General features: G+C 42.8%; 3 protein-coding genes across 5 annotated transcripts in view; 1 reads left to right on the forward strand and 2 right to left on the reverse strand.

Moving 5' to 3' along the window:
• The window catches only part of cog5 (component of oligomeric golgi complex 5), a 102,292-nt gene extending 82,761 nt beyond the window's left edge, over positions 1–19,531 (reverse strand). Inside the window, exons 1-6 of one of the 2 annotated variants that reach the window (XR_014762448.1) lie at positions 19,391–19,531; positions 18,948–19,087; positions 18,768–18,825; positions 18,007–18,061; positions 16,890–16,959; positions 5,260–5,380 (exon numbers count right to left, since the gene is read on the reverse strand). Coding sequence is in view for 1 of the 2 variants with exons in the window: in XM_084701495.1 (XP_084557621.1) it covers positions 5,260–5,380; positions 16,890–16,959; positions 18,007–18,061; positions 18,768–18,825; positions 18,948–19,087; positions 19,391–19,481 (535 nt within the window). In the remaining variant the exon portion in view is untranslated. The remainder of the gene's footprint in view (positions 1–5,259; positions 5,381–16,889; positions 16,960–18,006; positions 18,062–18,767; positions 18,826–18,947; positions 19,088–19,390) is intronic. The other variant, XM_084701495.1, reaches the window with a different exon arrangement.
• A 129-nt stretch (positions 19,532–19,660) lies between these two features.
• On the forward strand, positions 19,661–22,216 carry dus4l (dihydrouridine synthase 4-like (S. cerevisiae)). Its single transcript, XM_084701499.1, has 6 exons — positions 19,661–19,866; positions 19,952–20,073; positions 20,203–20,320; positions 20,507–20,629; positions 20,784–21,010; positions 21,408–22,216. The coding sequence occupies exons 1-6, from the start codon at positions 19,787–19,789 to the stop codon at positions 21,662–21,664; spliced, it is 927 nt and encodes a 308-aa protein (XP_084557625.1). The 5' UTR covers positions 19,661–19,786; the 3' UTR covers positions 21,665–22,216.
• The window catches only part of depdc4 (DEP domain containing 4), a 29,014-nt gene continuing 27,488 nt past the window's right edge, over positions 22,209–23,734 (reverse strand). For both annotated transcript variants that reach the window (XM_084701498.1, XM_084701497.1), the window contains exons 8-9: positions 23,434–23,512; positions 22,209–23,240 (exon numbers count right to left, since the gene is read on the reverse strand). In XM_084701498.1, the coding sequence (XP_084557624.1) occupies positions 23,041–23,240; positions 23,434–23,512 (279 nt within the window). In that variant the 3' untranslated portion in view covers positions 22,209–23,040. The remainder of the gene's footprint in view (positions 23,241–23,433; positions 23,513–23,734) is intronic.

The following is a 23,734-nucleotide window of genomic DNA, read 5'->3' on the forward strand; positions in this document are numbered from 1 at the left end:
GATTTGTATGAATTCTATATGACGATAAGGCTCTGTTATTGGTGGTTTTCCAGAAACTACAAAGACAGAACTGACTGGAGTCAACTGAGGCTCCATCAAAGCTTTCAATATAGGTTGCCTCTCTCTCTCTCCCCCTCTGTTCAGTCGCTTCACTGTGGGGATGACACAAGAAGTCAGGCGAAAGTGAATGACTAACACGGAGATAAAGCAGATAGGTTCCAAACCATTTAAAATATATATATATTTACACAGAACGTGTTGTAGGCTACTGAATATGCTAACTAGGCTGGAAACAGACATTCTCTCACAGTTACATATAAACACACGCAACAAAATGTGGGCCTAAATGTGTAGATGTGCAGATGGAAGAGGTGAGTAGAGGAGGATGTGCTGAAATGCTATTGTCTCTGAAGTATGTGAGTCATTTGTCCTTACTGACAGTCGACAACTCAGACAGACTGCAATGCACCACGAAGGAATCATCAGACCACTATGCCAGCTATGTGGGGGGAGGGGGGGGGGGAGAGACCTTTGAAAGAATCTGCGCCGGGCCTTCACCGCGTTTAATGTTTTGGTCCACGGGCGGAATTCTTCTCCCTTTTGAGGAATCTGAAATCATTGCACCGTTTCCAAAACCAGCGGTGCGGTGACCCAGCAAGCTCAGGCACGCTAAATTATTTCATATTCCTTGCCCTCCCCTCCATTGCATCATATCATCAACCCCCAAGACCCAGAGGCAGGGACAGGCCTCCTACTCCCCGAACACTCTTCAGAACCTCTCTCTTCATCTCTCTCATTATCCTTCCCCCTCTTTTCTACCCTTTACCCCAATCTTTTCCTCTTTCCCTCTGTCTTCGTGTTCCCCTCCCCCCTTTCTCTCTATTCTGTCATCTGTATCTCTATTGCCATCCTCCCCCCGTCCCCGATATGCAGAACGCTTTTGACTCAGGAGGTCCTGATAGTTCTGAAGTGTTCTGAAGTGTCCTATCAGGCTGGCCGGTGCAGCTCTACAGAAGCCAAGTCACAAAACATACCAAGGCCAGAGCCACAACAAACCTGCCAGTAAGGGATGTTCCAGTAGCCTATTTCAAGCCGTAGAGCTGCAGAGTGACAGGCAGGACCTAGCTGAGACTGGTAACTGAGATTGACACCTCATCTCCTGAAAATCTCTGACAGGTCACAGTGTAGCTCCCATAGAGGGGAGGAAACGAATATTGCCTGAGACAAAGACGACAATAATGACATTGTGAGAAGGGGACTCAACAACACTGGCTACTGACTTCATTCTATTGACCACACAATCTACGAGAGAAGTACATCTGATCCTAGTCCATGACACACACCAACTTGTGGCTCTGGCCAGGTCTGCTATCCAGTGTCCCCAGACATGTAAGTGATACACGGAGAGCTGAAACACTATTAACATCCAAAGGATAAGGCTAGTGAAGAGTGTGTGTGCCGGTAAATCTCGTTTCGATTTAGTCATCTGTAACATATCCTTTGCTCAATCTCCTCCCCCCTTCTCCTCCCTTGCGTTGTCTTACTGTTACTTTCCTCTCTCTATCCCTCTCACCCCCACCTCCCCCTCCACCCCTTCCCACCTCACCCCTGTTTTGTGTTGGCAGCACTTACAGACCTGCCACTTGACATTTAGCTGACTTTGATTCCCCCCATCAACAATAGCAGGCGCAAGTGTGTCCAGCCCTCAGCCGAAACATACACACACACACAGACAGAACAACATGCCACTGGCCTTGTCCCTGGACAGACCCTCCACTTCAATCATGCTATTACATTCACAAGCCCTTTCCACCATATATCCTGCCTGCTCTCTCCATCCATCCACTCTCCTTTCTTCTCAACTGCCCTTCTCCCTACCTGTGTGTGTGTGGGTACGTGTGGGCACCCGTGTGTGTGTGTGTGTGTGTGCGCATGTGACTGAGTGTGTCCACCTGTACAGTGTTCCAACCCTGCTTGCGCGGTCCAGTGGTTGACAGAAGCAAGGTGTTGTAAATTGCATTAGGCTGTTGCTGTGGTGGGATTGTATTAGACTGGGGCTTCAGAAGCAGGCCAGCAGCACACACTGCCATTACTGCCTGCTTACAGGACCAGGAGGGAGCAGTGGCGATCCTAGCACATTTGGCACCCTGGGCAAGGGGCAAGGTTTACACCACCCCCCAACCCTCTTTGTCTTTCCCCTGCCTTCTCTTTTCTCAGTTTTTGTCAGTGTTTCCGCGTGGCGGCCCGCCACGGCAACGTTAAGCCGTCTATCAGCAGTGATTTTTAGAGTGCATGTCGGAGAATAGCACGGACACAAGCTTCACACCGCAGTTGAGATTGCGTGTGTGCGTCCTTGAGAACTGTAGCTTAAATCGCATAACTTATGTTATCAGTTAATTTAAGCCTGTTATTGTATTAGTCTATAGTTCTTGCTAATTTAAATTAAGTTAACTGGTGATTTTCGTTGTTTGTATTCTTCCCCTGCGAGCTACAGTCCCTTACAAAAAAGAAGTATATTAAAGTATACTATGAGTATACTAAAATATGGATGGTACACTTTTAGTTCACTTTTAATATACTTTTAAGTATGCTTTGAAAATAGTTCACTTTTGATATACTTTTAAGGAGGATACTTAGAAAATAGTTCACTTTTGATGTACTTTTAAGTATGCTTTGAAAATAGTTCACTTTTGATATACTTTAAAGAAGTACGCTTAGAAACAGAAAATGGTATACATTTCTTCTGGAGTAAGATGTACGTTTTCTATTATTATACAGCAAAAGCAGTCAAAATAATTTTAAAGTACATTACAGGTTACATTTTTTAGATCCATCTCATTCTAATTATTCATGTCTATGAAAATCTATTATGCATTGCACATTGAATCTTTTTTTGTTACTGAAGCTGTAACCTTAATTACTGCCAAAACATTCTGAAGCCCTATACTCTTATACTAATAACGTTTGTTCGAAATACAAATGTAACTTCATGAATTTCGTTTTTTAAATGTGTCTGCTTAGAATGTAGTGTTTTGTTGCGTGGTAATTGTCATTGTTGTGCTGGTTTACCATTGTAACCATGAGTTAAATGACTGTTACGTTTCATCAGAAGAGCTGGATTTGTTAAGCGTTCATGTCTATGCAGTAAGTAGCTTCCTTCAGAATCTGCAGTGACTTTGTGAGGGCCCCCGTTCTCGCCATGTGACGCAAGATCTGATCTGAGGCGTCTGAGGGTCCCCAAAACATTTTAATTTATTAGTAAGTCATAGTGAAATTACATTTATTAAGTTTACTTCTTGAGGTACTTACATTAATTGAAAGTGCACTTGAAAGTATTGCAAAGTATACTTTGAGGCTCTTTAGGAAGTATACTTCATGAACTGAAAGTGCACTACACAGGTTACTTCAGAGTATTCCAAAGTATACTTTGAAGTACTTTAGGAAGTATACTTGATGAACTGAAAGTGTACTACACAGGCTACTTTACAGTATTCAAAAGTAAACCTTGAAATACACTATAAGTGTACTTTAAAGTGTACTAAATGACCTAAAAAGTGGGCTAATTCAATTTACTTGGTACAAAAATAGTATATAAATAAGTACACTGCAAGTATACTTTAAGTAACATGATAATAGTATACTTTTTATACCAAGTATACTTACAAAATAAACTTGAAGTATACTTCTTTTTTGTAAGGGGTAAATTGCACGTCTGTTGATTCGATAGCGATTGCTGCCTTTGCTCACGTTTGTATTTTAGGTGCAAAAAGCAGAATTCCCATATCTCTTTAAAGTTTCCCTGCTCAACTTTTTTTGGTGTAGATTTGACGGTAAAACTGTAAAATGATGAACTTTGTGACATGACGTGAAGACATGGCTGCCACCTAATAATATGCGGTCTACCGGGCGACGTTCTCACTCAAATTTCAAGACTTTCGTGCCCCAAATCAAAATTCTGATGTGACAGATCAATGGGGAATCGCTTTCTCTCTGACAGGCTGTCCTCCTCGACCTTTTTGGTCTTTTTAAATCGAACTATTTGTATAATCTGTGTAATTCTCAAGCCGTTATAAAGGCTATATTTTCCCGGTTTTCTGCCACCATGCTGCACACGCATCCCAAATGTTTACAAACAAATAATTGGTCTATAGGGAACTGACCATTTACATTAAGTTGTTACGTCAACTATTAATTGCCAGCATTTATGCCATTTAGAACATACTTTATGAGTGGAAGGTCTCTTTAACCTAAAGCCTATTGCTTTAGGGGAAATCGGACGGACGGGGGGGGGGGCGGAGTTCGGACAGACTTGCCCCCACTGCAAAAAAAAAATCCTAGAAGAAACACTGTTTCTCTCTCCCTCTGTTCATCATCATCATCATCATCATCATCATCGTGTTCCTTCCTTCCTCCCTTCTTAACATGGTCCACATGATTGGCCGCCACAACCTAAAACCATACCAGTAGAATTAAAAGACACGTGACCATGTGACTGTCTGAATGACAGAACAGTATGCAAAAAGGCTTGTTCTGGGAAACACAGGGCTTTCTAGAGTCCTACTGTTATTCTGTAGCTTGCAGGACACACACACACATAATTTACATAACGCTCCGCATTTGTCTATCAAGAGTTCTCGACTTGTTCTTGTTGTCAACTTGTGTCACAGAGTGTGTCACGCTTCCGTCGTTGTCAAACTAGTGTGACTGTGTCGTGGGAGTTGATAAATAAAGTCCAAATGTTCAATTATGGGTAATGTCCATCGACAACAACCACCACAACAACAACTACAACTAAAAAATGTGATTGCAAAAACTTTACTTATGATGGACGGCCACTGTTTAACAAAGCACGAACGCGCACTGGAGCCATTTGTCAGACTGGGTGGGGATGAATCATCAACAACAGGCAGACGACTAGTAAAATGGTGTGATTAAGTTGCCTGCTCTGCCCACAGGGCCCAGACCTAGGCTAGGTTTGATTTGCATGATTTGATATGTCTCTGAGTCCAGCACAGTGGATTGCAAAGTTCCCCCCACCCTGGGTACACGTGAGATTGCCAATGTACAGTACAGTTTCCAGGTCCCCCAGCCTTCGACCAACACACCAAAACAAACGTTGAGGTGCCAGCCAAACTCTCCAGGGCCCCCAAGCCCAAACATCTGGCTCCTACAGCCTCAGGTGTTAAGCCCCTCCATGCCCCATCCCCCCTAAAAAACTCCAAAGCCCCAGACCAGGGGCAGTGTTGGTCCCCAACTCACCCAACTCGTTGAGGCTCTGAGCAGCCTTGGTGATCTCCCTGCTGCCCCCCTGGAGCTGCCCCTGGAGCCTCTTGCTCAGGTACAGAATCCGGATGATTCTCCGCAGCAGGTCACACGCCACCTAGAGGCCAGAGACAGGAGCTGTCGTTACAGAAAGTTACATACCAGCAAAAAGCAAAACAAAGGGTACGCAAGTGGTCAAACTTTTAGCTCCCCCCTCCTGGAAGGGTCGACTTTCTATCCATTTGATTTCCTGTGAGATATTATGCCACCTGATATGATTGACAGCGACAATGAAGTGTTTCAGCAGCAATAACGGCAGGGCGCAGGGGGAGTGTCAGCACAACACTCGGAGAGCAAGGACAGACAGAGGTCACCGGTGTTTTGGTGAGAAGAGGAGGAGAAGCAAGAGGGGTGGTGATTCAGCTGAAAGCATGAGGTGCATCTAGTCCACTGTGGGTGTGTGTGTTTGAACTGGAAAGGGTATGTGTTTGTCCCCTGTGCCTGCGGGTGTCAAACTGATTGCTGTATCCGAGGGTGACAAAGGGGGCTGCCGTGATGTGAGGACAAAATTGGAGAAGACAGGCACGCGCAAGGGCAGGGGGGGTACCCTTGTGGCATCCAGCAGTGACTTATCGGCCCCTATCTCAGTCTCAACTCAAACACCTCAGACCGAGAGCACAGGACAGAGTGAGTCCAGTGAGTCAACACAAACCCACATCAGAGTATGACTCAAGAAAGACAGCAGAAAGGGATATAAGGAGAATCTGAGGGAGGAGAGAGAGAAAAAGAGAAAGACAGCAGAAAGGGATATAAGGAGAATCTGAGGGAGGAGAGAGAGAAAAAGAGAAAGACAGCAGAAAGGGATATAAGGAGAATCTGAGGGAGGAGAGAGAGAAAATGAGAAAGACAGAGAAACAGACAGAGACCCCCCCCCCCCCCCCCCCCACAGACTGGCAGGGAGGAGGGTGAGGGTTCAGGTTCCTCTGTCCAGGGACTTGAGAAATGCAACCTTCCTGGTCTTGATTTCTCAGTATCGATTAAGCTTTGTAAACGGGGGCCACTGACCGCTCAGCAAGGATTCAAACCACATCGGTGATGTAACGGGGGGGGGGGGGGGGGGGGTGGTTCATGAGCCATCGTAAACATTAAACAAGACTATTCACAAGGGATAGCATATGTTCAATCTTCATACCAGCGTCACACATTTTCATTTGAGAGACATGAGGTGCTACTGCTATAGACAGAAAGGGTAGAAAAGGTTACACTATTTAGTGCTTATTAAAAAAAAAAAATTATTACATTAAATATGACAAATAAATTGCTACTCTTTGCCATTGCTCAACTTTCTGTTTGGCGGCTCTGCTGACTATTTCAATTGGCTGTACCGGACAAACGGTTTCGAACACTGTTTGTGTGAGGATTGCATTGACTATAAACAGCGGTGGTGTACCTGGCTTCCTTTGCACTGGCTTACAGTCTCGCCAAACAAAGAATCAGAGATGTGACAAGCTCGTCGGCTTTGGCTGGATTTGAACCTCTGACATTGCCGTTGCCAGGACACCAACTTATCCTAGTGAGCTATTCTCAGTGCTGGAAATCACAGAGTTCAGTTACTGGGTAAAATGATAAGGCAGTTTTTCCTGTGGCAAGTGGTTGTCAGATTTGGCCCAAGTTTAAACAGCTGTAATTCAGTGTGATTTTGACATGTCAAGGTGACTGTGGTCTGAAGATAACCTGTGCAAAATTTTGTGAATATTTGATATCGTTTGTGGGAGGAGTAGGACAAACACGGTGTATTTTTTCATTCAAAATGGCGGCCGCATCAATTCAGCTGGTATCACAGTTTAATGTGTCAGACACAGGATCGCCCCCCCCTAGCGGTTAGATGACACAACCAGAGAGAGATAGATGGCGCCGATGAGGTGGGGAGTTGATGAGCATATGGTTGAAACAGCACCTCTTTCAGCAACAGCGGCTTAGCAAATCCTTCTTTAAATTGTCCAAGGTTTTCATTCAAAACTGTCTTTGGTGAAATGGATTGAGCAAATGAATAAATGAGTGTCGAACTTCACAGGGATCTTCTCATAGAAAAACATCAGCCATGCCAGTTGAGTGTCTGATTCCTTGGGAAGATTATGAAAAGTGTCAGCATTCCCAGTACTAGCCTGGAACACTGCATTTACGATGGTCCATTTTCAATATACTTTAAAACGTTCAAACTTTCTCCTTTGTTGTTCGCATGGAAGTACACAGAGCAGCGCACAGCTAAACTAGTGTCTGAGATCCTGGGCCAAAACACCAGAGGGCTGGTCTGTATTTAAATGTTGGGGTGTGACAACTGTGATGCAGAATTTGTGACGTCACAAATTCCATTTTCAAAACCGATTAATTCTACAGCTGCAGTTTCAAGTTGTGAGTTTTTGCAATCAATGACTCCTTTAAGCGCTGTAAGCCTGCTGTGAGGACATCTAAACAGTGGACCAGTGAGGCTATGGAGGATCTGCGGGCACACTTGGACTGCACTGACTGGGATATGTTCATGACTGCCTCCAATAGTCTGGATGAGCTCACAGAGGCTGTGACATCATACATCAGCTTCTGTGAGGACTGCTGTATACCAACACGCACCAGGGAGAGCTTCAACAACGACAAACCCTGGTTTACAACAAAACTCAGAAGGCTGAGGCTGGATAAAGAGGCCACGTTGAGGAGTGGGGACAGGGACAGGTTCAAGGAGTCGAAGAAGAAGGTTTAGCAAGGCGGTGAGGGCGGCTAAACGACTCAGAGAGACACCAATTCTCTGCAAATGACTCTGCTTCTGTCTGGACATGGCTCAGGCAGATTACCAACTTCAAGCCTAGAGCCCCCCACTCCACTAACAACTCTCGCCTGGCCAACGACCTGAATGAGTTCTACTGTCGATTTGAAAGACAAGTGGACTGTCCTTCCCTCCTCCCCCCCCCTCATCTACACAGTGACGACACTCCATTCAGGAGAGTGAACAGACTTTTCAAGAGGCAGAACCCACGCATAGCAGCTGGGCCAGACGCTGTCTCCCCTGACACCCTCAAGCACTGTGCAGACCAGCTGTCTCCGGTGTTCACCTACATCTTAAACACCTCCCTGGAGACATGCCATGTGCCAGCCTGTCTCAAGTCCTCCACCATCATCCCTGTGCCCTAAAAACCAAGGCCAAAAGGACATAACGACTACAGACCCATCGCCCTGACCTCTGTGGTAATGAAGTCTTTAGAGCGCCTGGTGCTGGCCCACGTTAAATCCATCACAAACCCTCTACTGCAGAACCCTGGTCCTCAAGTACCCCCTGTCCTGCATGTTTTAGATGTTTCCCTGCTCCAACACACCTGATTCAAATTAATGGGTTGTTATCTAGTTATACAGAAGCCTGCTAACAAACATTCATTTGAATCACGTGTGTTGGAACAGGGAAACATCTAAAACATGCAGGACAGGGGGTACTTGAGGACCAGGGTTGAGAACCACTGCTCTACTGGACCCCCAGCAGTTTGCCTACAGAGCCAACAGGTCTGTGGACGACGCAGTTAACATGGCACTCCACTTCACCCTATAGCACCTGCACTCCCCAGCATCCTACCCCAGGATCCTGTTTGTGGACTTCACCTCTGCCTTCAATACCATCATCCGCGCCCTGCTTCAAGACAAGTTCTCCCAGCTGAACATGCCTGATTCCACCTGCAGGTGGATCACACACTTCCTGTCTGACAGGAAGCAGTATGTTAAGCTGGGTACATAAGTCTCTGACTCCCGGTCCTTCAGCACCGGATCTCCTCAGGGCTACATCCTTTCTCCTCTGCTCTTTTCCCTGTACAACAACAGCTGCACCTCCAGTCATCCGTCCGTCAAACTCCTGAAGTTTGTGGACGACACCACCCTCATTAGGCTAATCTCTGGTGGAGACGAGTCTGATTATAGGTGGGAAGCTGACATCCTGGTGGAGCCAGAACAACTTAGAGCTCAATGCTCTCAAGACAGTTGAGATGGTTGTGGACTTCAGGAAGGACACAGCCCCACTCACCCCCATCACCCTGTGCGACTCCCCAGTCAACACTGTGGAGTCCTTCCGCTTCCTGGGCACTAACCTCTCCCAGGACCTCAAGTGGGAACTGAACTCCCTCACCAAGAAAGCACAGCAGAGGATGTACTTCCTACGGCAGCTGAAGAAATTGAACCTGCCAAAGATATTGATGGTGCACTTCTACACAGCCATCATTGAGTCCATCCTTACCTCCTCCATCATCATCTGGTACGCTGCTGCCACTGCCAAGGACAAGAGCAGGCTGCAGCGTATCATCCGCACTGCTGAGAAGGTGATCTGCCTCGAGGACCTGCACACCTTGAGAACAGGGACATTCCCTAGAGGCAAGTAGGGTGAAGTGCCTCACCCAAGGACACAACATAATTTGGCACTGCCGGGAATCGAACCAGCAACCTTCTGATTACTAGCCCGATTCCCTAACCGCTTAGCCAGCTGACCCCGGTCAAAAATTTTATTGTATATTTTATTGTAATTCTAAGCATTGCTATTCTATGTACCTTTAGTATAATTTAGTGCTGTCAAACGATAAAATGTTTTATCGCGATTAATCGTATTAATGTCATAGTTAACTCACGATTAATCGCACATTTTATCTATTCTAAACGTCCCTTGATTTATTTTTGTCCCATTATTTTTTCTCATTTTAATGCTCTTATCAACATGGAAAAGTGGATTGGATTGTTTGATGCAAAAAATAAATAATTTGAAAACAACATTGCAATCGCCGCACTTTGACGAGGGGGTGGAGAATTCGCATCAGCTGTGTGCTTGGCCATCAAGTGGTATTTCAGACTGGACATGCTGAGATGATAGCTCAGTTCACAACGACAAAACTCACGGATCCTTTTGGTCTTGTCAATGGAACCATTTGGCAACTTTTTTAAAGTAAACTTTCCATTCAGAATCTTGTTGGCATCCTTTTCGGCATCTCGCGCTTAACATCCACTCAAAACGTAAAGTTAGCCTACTCCGCTTTAGCCGGCTCGCAAGCCCAAACAAGTGTGTGTGGCGTGCGTGCCTGTTGTTTTGTTTCCGGTCTAGCTAGATCCAGTGTAGTGTTTTCTAACGTCAGTAGTTGTTGCAACAGCATGTGAAAAAACGACAAAGTTTGCTAGGCCAAAAAGAACGTTAATTGCTCGATAAATAAATTTACGCCGTTAATTTAGGTTTGCGTTAACGCCGTTAATAACGCATTAAACTGACAGCACTAGTATAATTAGATCTCATATTTAACTTAAGATTCCTATATGTTTCGCTGCTGCTTGGCCCCTGATAAATATAGCTGCAAGCAACAATGAAGGGGCCAAGCAGCATTCAATATGGAAATTCAGTAGCTAAAGCAGCAAAGCAAAACTTTTCATAAAAAACATTCATGTCATTTTAAGACAAAATGCCCTGGCTAGATGTAGCAGCGTTATATCTACAGAGCACAATAAATCTGACTCTACTTGAGTATAAATGCCCTGAGAATTTAACATTATCATAACGATTATACTGCTAAACAGCTACTAGGGCTGCACGATTATGGCCAAAATGATAATTATTATAAATGATTATTTTTATCAATATTGAGATGACGATTAATTAGTACGATTATTTGTTGATTTTAACCGAATCAAATTTGATTGTCACAATGCATTGTACCTGCAGAATGGATGCGAATACAACTCAAAACATACTATCAATAAAAAACAAACAATCTCGGTCCACACAAGCGTTTTCAAATCGTTTTCCAAATGTTTGCCGTCCACACTAACACGGTACATGACAATCGTTGTCATGGTTACGCCACTCCTGTCCCTCCCTCCCGCCACGCTGCTGTGTTTACATACTCCTCTGGCAATACTATTTGGTGTTTTAAAATTGTCCCACCAGCTAGCTGTTCAGCCAGGTCTCACCCAGAATCGCCGCTCTTTGTTTGGTATAAACAGTCCTTGTCCCCCTATCGTTCAGGCACACCAAGTAGGCCTACAATGCTTGCCTTCTGCGTAGGAGAAACACGTTTCTATTAAGTGATAATACTTGTACCTGAAGTAGGCTACAGTAACTAAACTGGTAAATAAATTATAGAGATGGAGTAGCATAATTCTTTCACCTTCCATGTTCATCTTGACATTATAGCTATAGAGTGAAAGCTACCCCCGATGCCATAGTAACTGAATGTCATCGTATCTGAAAAGCTCCGTGGACCCCGTCCTACTACGCGAACCCAGCCTTTTCACGTCTCCGGCTAGGGGAGTGTATTCAAAAAGCTCAGTTTTCAGTATCCGAATACGCCGTATTAGTGTGGACGGGAGGTGAAAACGCAGACATATGTATGCGTTTTTAAATTTACTCAGGCTAATGTGTACGGGGCCTCTGTCCTCTACCGTCTACATCTAGAAATTAAGCTGGGTGGTGCAGGGAACATCTTGTGATCAGACATTAGGTGTATTCAACTCCATGCAGCGCCGCAGCCGGCTGCAGCCTACAGATTGGAAAAAGAGTTTATCATAGCCCAATACATAAAATGTCAAATATTCCGACTTTAGAGAGCCGTTTATAACTCCTCCCCGACTGCAAGCGGAAACTCTCGCTTGTCGTATCATGCAGCCGCAGCCGATGTCGAACGCACCTATTGGTTTACAGAGCGCTAGATTGGCTTTGCAACAAATAACTTTGATACGGAGCGTTCTAAAACGGAATGACGCATTTTAAATATCGCTCTATTATGTGAATTTGATCGTGGGAAGCCGAAATCGTGATCATGATTAACATTTTATTAATCGTGCAGCCTTACCAGCTACTGTGGCATACCTGGCTTCGCAAAACAGATGATTCGGTATCAACACTTGCTTAATGACTGTGACTAGATTTGATCCCACTACCTTGCGTTTCAAAGGAACCCGTCTTATCCCAGTGAGCTATTCTCGCTGCTGGGAATTGCTGTGGTTTTTTTTTGCAAAAAAAAGTAAGCCGTGTCTCCCGTGGTGAACGTTGTCAGATTTTACCCAAGTATAAACAGCTGTAATTCAGTCATATTTTTACATATTAAGGTGATTGCTGTAGGAAATTGATTAGATGACATGTTCGTAATGACATTTCCAAAGTTTCGTCTCCATACGGTAAACCATCGCAGAGACAAGGCTTCACATCCGCTTTGGCGTGCTCTTTGTCAAAATCGTTTGCGCGTCATTCGTGAACGGTTTGACTTTCTAAAGATTTTTTGTAGGCATGGTCTGAAGATCATTTGTTACATTTTTCATGAAAATTGGAGCAACAGCTTAGGAGGAGTTCGAAAAAGTTGGCATTTCTTAAAATACAAATGACGGAAAAAGCTTTGGGACAACAATAAAGCCATGGGGTTCAGTCAAATCGTCTGCATCTATGGAATCCAATGAAACCTCAATTAAGAAAAACGGTCTCATGGTTCAAAAGTTATGGGCGTAAACGCACCTCCAACTTTGATGCCTTGGTGGCGCTATAGAGCTTCAGAGATCGATATGAAACCTTGCTGACGATAATCAGGAGACTTTTCCAAATCAGTGAGCCAAATTTAAAACTTCGTACCTATCGCTATGCATAATAATATTAATAAAACGAACAAAAACAATTAGGTGCCACAGCGACTTCACTGCTGCTTGGCCCCTAATAATACTAACAATTCCAATAGGTGCCACAGCAACTTCGCTGCCGCTTGGTCCCTAATTAAGCACCTCAGAACCATATGCTAGGTCAGTGGTTCCCAACCATGGTCCTCGTGGCACACCTGTCCTACATGTTTTAGATGTTTACCTGCTTGATTCAAATGAATGGTCATAAGCAGGCTTCTGCAGAGCTGGATAACGACCCTTTCATTTGAATCAGGTGTGTTAGAGCAGGGAAACATCTAAAACATGCAGGACAGGGGTGCCCTGAGGACCACGGTTGGGAACCACTGTGCTAAGTAATGCTGGATCTCACAGGGGTGTTACAGTAACCAACACAACAAATATAGCTAAAGCACGTAAGCGTGAAAATGTAGCTCTGGAGAAGGTTTTCTGTATGGCAAGATATGCAGTGGGGTCAGAGTATACAAATAACCTACTGCAAAATAAATTTTGCTGTTACAATCTAAGTGCACCACATTTTATTTGCAAATTAGTTGACAGACATTGCATGCTTATTAAAAGCACAGACAGGACGGGCAGGGCAGAGGAGAGGATGGGCAGGACAAAGAAGACCTATAATCTGATGTGGAATACCATGCCCCTCTAGTCGTACGAGTGTCTGCTCCCATGTTTTTTTTTCATAGGATAAGGTATGCAAGACGCCTTTCTTCTTACTGGCTAGAGATGAACAGTCTGGAGGACACACATTTTGCATTTACCTACAGGTACAATCTGGGGATTTAGTTGCTCAGAGACAACAGGAGTATGGTTTTGCAAACACTGCCAGTGATCAAGTCATAGAGCCAACAGAGACTCCAAAACTAAAATTGGCCTGACTGGATTCTCCCGAAACAAAGATGCAGTGCATAGATGCACCACATCACTCACTGCATGAATCATGAAAAGATAAAAAGGATATTCAAAACATCATGTAAACAATCAAATGTAAGATCAATCTATTTGACCAGACAGAGGGAGAAAGTCACATAACATCATGAAAACTAGCTTCAGATGCTGTTGTCAGTGACCTTTTTGAGGCTGAAGAGAGAGGAGACAATGCCTTTGTAGAGTTTGTACAATAAAGGCTAGAGTGAAGAGATTAAAAAACAATATTTAGATGTTTAAGGTCAGAGCAAGAAAGACAGTGACGAAGGTTAAAGGTCAGGAAATAACTTTTAGAGCAGACTGAGACCGATCGCTCGTTTGAGCATGTTGACACAGCTCAGTCTACCATCTCCAGTCAGCTCAGGGTCCCTTCACCAGCCAGCTCAGTCTACAGTACACTCAACAAGAGGTAGACACAAGACAGATTACACAATATACAGTTTCTTGCAAAAGTATTGACCCCCCATGTCGTTTTTCCTATTTTGTTGTCTTACAACCTGATTTTTATTTGGATTTCATACAATGGTCTACACAAAATAGTTCAAATTGGTGAAGTGAAATGAAAAAAATAACTTGTTTCAAAAAATTCTAAAAAATAAATAATGTAAAAGTGGTGCGTGCATATGTATTCACCTCCTTTGCTTTTAAGCCTCTAAATAAGATCTGGTGCAATTAATTACCTTCAGAAGTCACATTATTAGTTAAATAAAGTCCACCTGTGTGCAATCTAAGTGTCACATGATCTCAGGATATAGACCTGTTCTGAAAGGCCCCAGAGTCTGTAACACCACTAAGCAAGGGGTGGCACTAAGCAAGGGGCACCATGAAGACCAAGGAGCTCTCCAAACAGGTCAGGGACAACGTTGTGGAGAAGTACAGATCAGGGTTGGGTTATAAAAAAAATATCCAAAACTTTGAACATCCCACGGAGCACCATTAAAGCCATTATTAAAAAAAGGAAAGAAAATGGGACCACAACAAACCTGGCAAGAGAAGGCTGCCCACCAAAACTCACGGACCAAGCAAGGACGGCATTAATCAGAGAGGCAACAAAGAGACCAAAACAGTGGTAATACATATGAAAATCGACTAATTGAAATTTGAAACGCTTTTTTTTTTTTTTTTCACAAAAGAAAAACGTAAACATTTTCCCGATCTGACTCAAGGTTGCTGGACATTGCAGATTCAGCCGCTAATAGCCTACTAATAATAACACTCGTATCACCAGTCCTGTTGTAACCGAATGCCAATGGTATTTAGTATCTCTTACAATGTACTACAAATTAAAAATATTGTTTGTTTAACATGCAAATCAGCGTGCTATTCACTGCCTGAAAAAGTGCAGCATGCAAACTTATGTAGAAGCTGAGTGGGGAACGGTGCAACAGAGAAAGATTGTTGTCTTGGCCGGAGAAGATAATGTCATTCGATTTGGATGTGATTCTTATAATGGGCATATTCATTTTTCAACCCAGCGCGTGTTAGCATGAGAAGTAGGACAACTTATGGTTTTTTAGGTGGTAGTCTACATCATATTCAATGTCGAACTATACAAAATAAACTGTTGTTGGCAGAGTTTGCATTCAACGTTTGTCACCCAAGTAGGCTATGGCAGAGTTTGTAGTTTGGCAGCCAATTGTGCTCATGCCATGTGCAAAAAACAAACAAAACAAAGTTCAGATTAACGAAAAGGAAAACAACATATTTTCTTTTAACTATATATATTTTTTGAGTTGCTTTCTTTGTCTTAAATAATATGATCTACAATTTCTGTGGAGCATTTCCTTTTAATTTTGCAATGGTGACACAAACGAGAATCAGATCTCACACTGCCGTACGGCAGCTCGAAATTCTTAGTCGACCAAGAGCATATCGACCGGAAAATTGACTAGTCGACAGAGTGGGAACAGCCCTACGGGATCTCCTAAGATATTATGAGACAAAGGAATCACTTAAACTACACAAGGTAAAATTTCTGGGGAAATTGTTTCAGGGAAAATTGTAGGGTGTGCTTGCTTGCGTCGATTGCAGAGGGGTCTGTTTATTACATTGATATTTCTGTATATTTTATATAAAAATGCATATTTATTATTTATATTACATAGATTTAAAAGCATACATTTGTTGCTGCTCATTTAAAACTCAAAATACTAAGAGTGAAGTGTAAAATGAAACATTTGTCTTCTCATTTCCCCTGCAAGAGGGAATGGTGATCAGCTAAATAGCAGCCTCATGAAATCAAAACGAATAAATTGGGCAGTCCGGTGTAAAAATGGTCCTAAACTCTGACTTGAACGTCCTTTTTTTCCCCCCCTTCTCGTGATATTTTCAGGCATTTAGCCTACTCATATTGCATTTATTCATTAATACAGAACCCCCTTTGAAGGTTATTCTAACAACAACGTTGTTAGACCTCACCAGTAGTAGGCCCATCTCAAATGTAATCGCGATTGAAACAGTACCATCTGCTAACTGAATATGCCCCTAAAAACGTAAATAACTTGACATTTATTTAGGGGAAAATCGCTTATTCATAAAAAGCTCACTGGTAGCAATCATCGTCAGTAAAAACGCAAAATGCAATGTAGCCCTGTGTGGAGAAGCTGACCCTGGTAAATTGTACTACTACTAGACTTCTGCTGTGTTTGTCATTGTAGCGATTGCGTTGCTTGAATTCGATTTAATGTTCCTTTGTACGGTTTAGGCTGAAATTAATTATTTTCATGAACAGATAACGTTTAGGCTTTGGCGATGAAGTTCAGGTTAGCAGTCACATAGTTTCACCTATTGAAAGACTGATTTGATTTAACTTGCCGAAGGCTTGAGCACACCCAATAATAATAAGAAAAGGTAGAAAACACTTAAGGTGGCTTCGCAGCTTTGCTGCTTGGCCACCAATAGCTTCCAAGAGACACCATAGAACACTCATAATCAGGGCCAGTCGGGTAAAGAACATTTGAGGGGCAATCTTCCCCTGCAATTGAAATACAAAGTAATACGGAATCAACAGTCAAAATGAAGAAGACAAATTGTACCTGTAATCTGGCCAGCTGGGAAGTCCTGGCGACAATCTTGTTGTAAGGGTCCACAATCTTAGTCCTTATCCTACAGCATAAAAATTATAATGTCAGATTTAGGGCTGATGGGGACAGCTCCCAGACCTCGGCCCCTTGGTCTGACCTGAAAGCATGGGATGGATATAGCCAATATGGGCATTGTTTCAATCTTAATAATGATAATTATAACTCCCAATATTTAAGATCCGCCCCCCCCCCACAACCTGAGGATCTAAACAGAGTTTGAATGTGTTTTGGGGTTTTTGATTGAATGGATCTGGATCAGTGTTTCTCAAACTTTTTCAGACCAAGGACCACTTTGTCAATAAATAAAAACTCGCGGACCATCCAACTAAATAGTTTATCCCCGGAACAACAAGCATCTGACCCAGACCTGGCACCATACAATTGTTAGCGGCACATGATTTTGTAAGGGATATTGTATTTTGCAAATTTTGGTTTCCGCTAAGAAAAAAATAAAAGTTTTGAGACTGCTTGACGATCTGATGTTAATCAGGCACGGAGCCAGACGTTGTAAACATTCGAGCCCAAACCTAGGATGTATGGGTTTGATGTGATGCAAGATAGGGATTTCCACACTTAATGCGAACATTTTTGGCCATTATTTGAGCACAGAAGTTTTGAGCTTTATGTAAAATAAACAGCCGTTTTTGTATTTATTGGTAAAACCTTGTCTAGTGATGCCATCACTCTGGCCCTGCTCCCATCCATCCTCCCTGATGCGTATCGTTAAGTTATCGGTAGCCTATCTGAGAAAAGGTTTTGGAAAAGACGGGTTATGAACCCACCAACTCTTTTTGGGAGGGGAGAACTCTCTCACATGGTAGCCTACAACCCGTGCAGAGGCTGCAGTGTCAGAATGCGGAACATGAGTAGCCTACTTTAATATTAGGACACTACTGTCTGTGTTCTCTTCGTTCTGAGTTGCATGTTAGAAATGTCGCAATGATTTACTTGTGGCCGTCGCAGACAACTACGGGGGCAGTGGCGGACCACCAGTGGTCCGCGGACCACACTTTGAGAACGACTGATCTGGATCCATAGTGATGTCTGCGGTTTGGGGGGTTGGACCTACCTGTCCACAGCTCCCTGTAAGGCAGCTATCCTGGTCTGCATCATCTGGAGGACACCTGAGAAACAGCAAGACAAACAAAGAGCTTAGTAAGACTTTATTTATATAGCACATTTCATACAAGAATTGTAGCTCAAGGAGCTTAAGGCATGCACTTCATTTTCTGTCTGTTTCTGCACTATAAATGTATGTATTTTTGTATGGGAGCCTTTATGCCTCAGACTATTATTGTTTTGGACAAAAAATATCCTCTTGAAATCTATGCACCACTTTGGCTTTGAGTGTATCAGGGGATTGGGGAAGGATCTAATTTAATAGTATACCGCCCCCACATGGCCAATATGTGAATAGGCAAGGACATTTGTCTGACAGCTAGTAGAGTTTCACAGCACATGTATTTAAATCATACCCAGAGCCGCCCATAGAAATGGCTGGGCCCCTGAAAAGGTCCAGTGAATGGGCCCCCCCTTATAGGTCTTTACTTATTGCATGCACGTGTCTTCTCTCTCTCTCCTACATAAAACTTGTGTCAACTGAGAGAGACATTATGAAACGGGCTACATTTTACTAAAGCAACAATACAATGTTTATGTTTGCTTTTTTAAAGTAATGGTGAGTATTTCAGTTCAATATAAATTGGTTATAATTTCTTAAAATATTTAGGACAAACTTGATTATTGCTGGCATCGCGGCTGGGCCCCACCCTGACTTTGGAAGGACAGAAAAAAAATGAAGTATCAGGTAGAAGAGAAATACTGTGTTACCTTCAAGAGACTCAATCCCAGTTGCTTGAGAAAGTAAGTCTTCATGTCTGGCAACCACCTGTCACAAGGAATAAAGTTTGTAGAGTCATGACGAGGGGAAACACATTTTATTAGTTGTACATAATGTGTATCGTAACAACACCATGTATAATTCGATGGAGTCACTTATTGTGCAGCTACCTGGCTGTGGAGTTCCTTGTCCAGCTGGCTGATTCCCTGGGCCAACTTGGCCAGCTGTTCGGCGATGACAGCATGATGAATAGCCTGAGCTGTGTACGTTTTCACGTCAAAGTCCTCGGTCACAAAGTCTGAATAGCATTCTGAAAAAAAATAAAAAATTATCTTTATCCTTTTTCACGCACACGTTTGTCAGCCAAGGTCGTGGATAACTACAGTAATGTTTACAAGTGACTGAACCGTAACACTCATTTTTAATTTGCCAACTACTGTGGCCCACAGATGCCTGCACTTGCTGTTAGCAAGTCTCGGGTGGTTTATTGCGTAAGTGCATTATTATATGTAATGTAAGGGTCTGTATACATTACAAACTATATACACACATTGTTATCGATAATGTCATAATACAACGACACCAAGCATAAAGCGTAGTATTGTAACATTACCATCTTTTAGCAGTGAATTTGTGAAAGCTTCCTCACTCTCCTCCATGATTGCCACTTCATCACATGCAATGACGACATATTCAATCGACATAACACATATTAGTTACATTTAGTTTCACAAATGTAATTCTTTTTAATTTTGTGTTCACTAGATGCATATGAACGATTGTTCAAAGAAAAAAATTGCGATATCTTAAGGAAAAACAATTAAAGTAAAAAAATCAACGGCTGAAAGTCGCAAGTAAAACTCGTCACCAAGTACCGCCCCCAAGCATTTCTGCCGCATGTTGATGTTTGTAGATTTATCAGTTTCACTGTCTTAAATGTATCAACTGGATAATACTGCATGCGTGACCCACTATTTTTTAATCGTGATACAAAATATATATTCACAAAATGCCGAATACCAATGTGATGGACTTGTTTGAAAAAGGCAAAGTCCTAAAAATATGTGCTCCAATGGTCCGGTATTCAAAGTAAGTTTAAAATGCTGTCAGTCATGCCATTTTGTTAAATTTGTTAAGGTAGTGGATGTCAAAATGTACCTCTTCTAATTTACAGGTTGGCATTCAGGTCTCTGGTGAGGATATATGACTGTGACATTTGCTTCACTCCAATGATAGTTTCTGCGGACTTCCTGAGATCCATCAAGGCCAGAGACAGTGAATTTACAACAAGTGAATGTAAATTAAACGTTAAGTTGCAGTACTTCAAAATAAGCAATGTTTCACGATGTGTCGCTTCTTACCTAACTATGCAAGTCATTAGCTTTACTGTCCCAAATCTACCTTCCCCCTTAATTCTCTTATCAGCCGACCACCCACTGATTGTGCAGTTTGCTGCCAGCGATGCCCAAACGTTAGCAGATGCAGCCTGTGCGGTAGCACCCTTCTCTGACGGAGTGGATCTCAATTGTGGCTGTCCCCAGAGGTGCACATGACAGAGGTCCTATTTTACTCTGGACCTTGTGGGGAGGGGGGGAGAAACGCCAATATGGCCATGCTCCACATTGCATTTCATACAAAGATTTCAGATATGAAAAAAACATTTATCTAAATACAATACATGAAAAATCGTAATTGTTTAAAGCAGGTTTCTTGTTGCTGTTGCTTTCAGGTGGGCCATGGCAGAGGGTTATGGGGCGTGCTTGATAAATAAACCTGAACTTGTCAAGGACATGGTTCACCAGGTCAGAAATCAAGTGGACAATCCTAACTACACAGTCTCGATCAAAATAAGGTAACGGTCTTTGTTGAAATTGTATTTAAAAGTAAATTTATAACAATCAAGCCCAATCACATTATTCATAGGCCTTTGCTTGACAGGCCCTTTACCTAAGAGAGAGTTCCCACAATTCCCACTGTAAGCACAATCTGTCTCCACTCCCCTACAGAATCCATAAGGACCTCAGGCAGACAGTGGATCTGTGTCAGAAGGCAGAGGCAGCCGGCGTGTCCTGGATCACGGTTCACGGTCGGACAGCAGAGGAACGCCACCAGCCGGTCCATTACGAAGCCATCAGAACCATCAAAGACAGCGTGTCTGTTCCCGTCATCGCCAACGGAGACATCAAGTACCTCAGGGATGTGGAGTCCACCCACAAGCTCACTGGTGTCGATGGTCAGTGGGTTAGCGATTGTCTCGTGGATGAGCTGAATCATGATTATGGTCTTGACCTTTAAAGTCCTACTGTTACTAATCGACTCATGAATTGTCAGCCACTGCTCTTGTTAATATAACATAACTACTACAGTATGATTGCCTCACTGTTTTTCATTTGTCAGGTTTTATGCATGTACACAAACGGTGTAAAACCTTGATGTCTATGTTTCATTTCCCTATTGCCAATATACTTTGTCGCAATTTATACCTGTTGATATGCCATTACTATTTGTACTTCTGATTAGAGGCTAACTACCTTTTACTGGCTCTGTACTCATACATGTGCACAGTGACAAAGTTATGGTCTCATGCCACTGATCTCTCCCTCACCCACCCCGTGTCTTTTGTCCTGCAGGTGTGATGGCTGCACGAGGGCTTTTGGCCAACCCAGCCATGTTCGCAGGGTACGAGGAGACTCCCCTTGAGTGTGTGTGGAACTGGGTGGACGTGGCCTTAAAACAGGGAACACCCTTTACGTGCTTCCACCACCACCTCATCTACATGCTGGAGCGGGTGAGCTCTCAACCAGAGAGGAAGGTCTTCAACTCCCTGGCCAGCACTTCTGCCGTCATAGACTACATCCACAACACATACAGCATAGTGCCGTCATGAGTGCAAACAATACATGTATTGTGCTTTCTCTTTTATTTGAATTAAATGCTTGTTTTATACTTTTGTATAAGATGATGTACTTTCAGACTAATACTTATGTGCTTTTCAATGTAATAATATATTTAATTTTCAGTGAAATTATTATAAATGTAATTGGATTATTTTCAAATTCAAAAGTGCATTTCAAAATAATTCAATGGAATTCTAACAAACCAGAATTAAAACATGACATTACATGACCTTAAAAAGCAGGTAAATAGAAATAAAAAGGTCTTCAAATATTTCTCTCTGCCCATTTATAATTTCACAAAACAAGAACCATAAAACCATTTCATACAATGTATCCAAATTCTGTTTTGTACCCTTCAAGATGAAATAAATGTCAGCATTAGTACAAGACACGGATTTGTTATGTTTAAAATCCACTATGTTTGCCGATGGCATTAAAAGCATGTTGTCAGTAAACACTTCACAAATGATTCCCTTTTTCTCAAAAGTAACATTCAAATTTGAAAATGCTAAACTAATAAAGGTAAAACGTGATGAATTTCAGTGGTGCAACATTTCCAGCATTATTTCCTTTAACAGTGTTTGCTACAGAAAGATTAATACAGTTGCAATTATTAGATGGACAGCAGTCTCTGATATAACACATTTTGAACACATTAGCTTTATATAGTGATTATTTGTGGTCTTTGTACACATTATTCTCAGGTAGATCCTAACAACATTAGCCGTTATCTATTCCCTTTTCAGTCCCATGCCTGTCATAGTTTGACATTTAGTCTAAGTACACTGAAATACTGATTGACTGTAAACGGCTTAATTCGTTTTGAACAAAAGTACTTTGTTAATAAGGGTATAGTTCACTGTACTTTCCAACATCAAATGTTTGTGTTGAACAGGCCCCTGGTAATCCAATTGTATTCCACATGAAAGGCACATCCTCATAACAACAACATTCAAAGTTTAACATACCAAACAACCTAATACCTTTATTACTTTGGCCAACATTACACATCAGACGGCTAGTAATGGTATCTGATGAATTACACATCCAAACCTATGAGAACGGTATCAATATTCTGGTACAAACATTAATCCAAAACAGATAATCAGAATTTCCTGAATCAAAATTAGACAAAATTCTCCAAAAGCCATGAAACAGCTCAATTTGTACCCTGTACCTTCCCATTTAGATCTGTCTTGGTAGCCAAATGCAATTTGGCTCCAAATCCACCTAGCCCTTTGTTAGGCAAGGTGGACTTCTTACCATCTACCGATCCCTATCCGCTTCGATCTATACGAACATGGGGTTGACTAAAGCGCAACACGTTTGACCACAAGGTGGGGCTACGGTTCCTCAGAGGTTCCACCTAGAAAGTGGAGGAGAAGTGCTGGAGGAAGACCATAGGGTGGTGCCTCTGGAAGTCTTTGACCAGCCGGCCCCTGTCCTTTGTGGACAGCCGGGCGTCCAGGGACACCTGCTGCAGCAGCTGCTTTAGGCTGTCCAGCGTGGCCGCGTCGCGTTGGTCCTCGTACTGCTGTGGGGACACCTGCTGACAGAAGGTGAACGCTGCAGCCAAACCAGGGAAAAAGGGATAGGGGGAAACAGGAGACAGACACGGGATGATCAGTGGTTGATGAAATACAACCTGCTTTGGGATCACAGTATGGATGCATATTAAATACCAAACATTGACCATGCTCTTTCAATAAGAAACACTGTACCAGGATGTTACAGTGGTAACAAAAACATACTGACTTACTGGCAATGGAGTCCGGGTCTCTACCCAGTTGCAGGGTTTGCAGTGTCCTCCTTACAGCTTCAATCAGTGATATGGGGGTCTGTTTATATTAATGGGGGAGGGGGGGAGACATTGGTTCAGTAAGGTGACTAGTTGTCACTAACTACCAAAGTAATGTATTATTAGGCTGGTCTTTCAAGGATAGACTGATCACATTTCCATTGCTTGTCTTTCCAGGATAGGATTTCCCAGCAATGCAAATTTGATCAGCCTATCCTGTAAAGACCAGCCTAATAATACAACCACAGGTGTCAGGTAGGTC

The sequence above is a fragment of the Hypomesus nipponensis genome, chromosome 7 (assembly GCF_054491055.1).
Source record: "Hypomesus nipponensis isolate SF chromosome 7, ASM5449105v1, whole genome shotgun sequence".
NCBI classification, from domain to species: Eukaryota; Metazoa; Chordata; class Actinopteri; order Osmeriformes; family Osmeridae; genus Hypomesus; species Hypomesus nipponensis.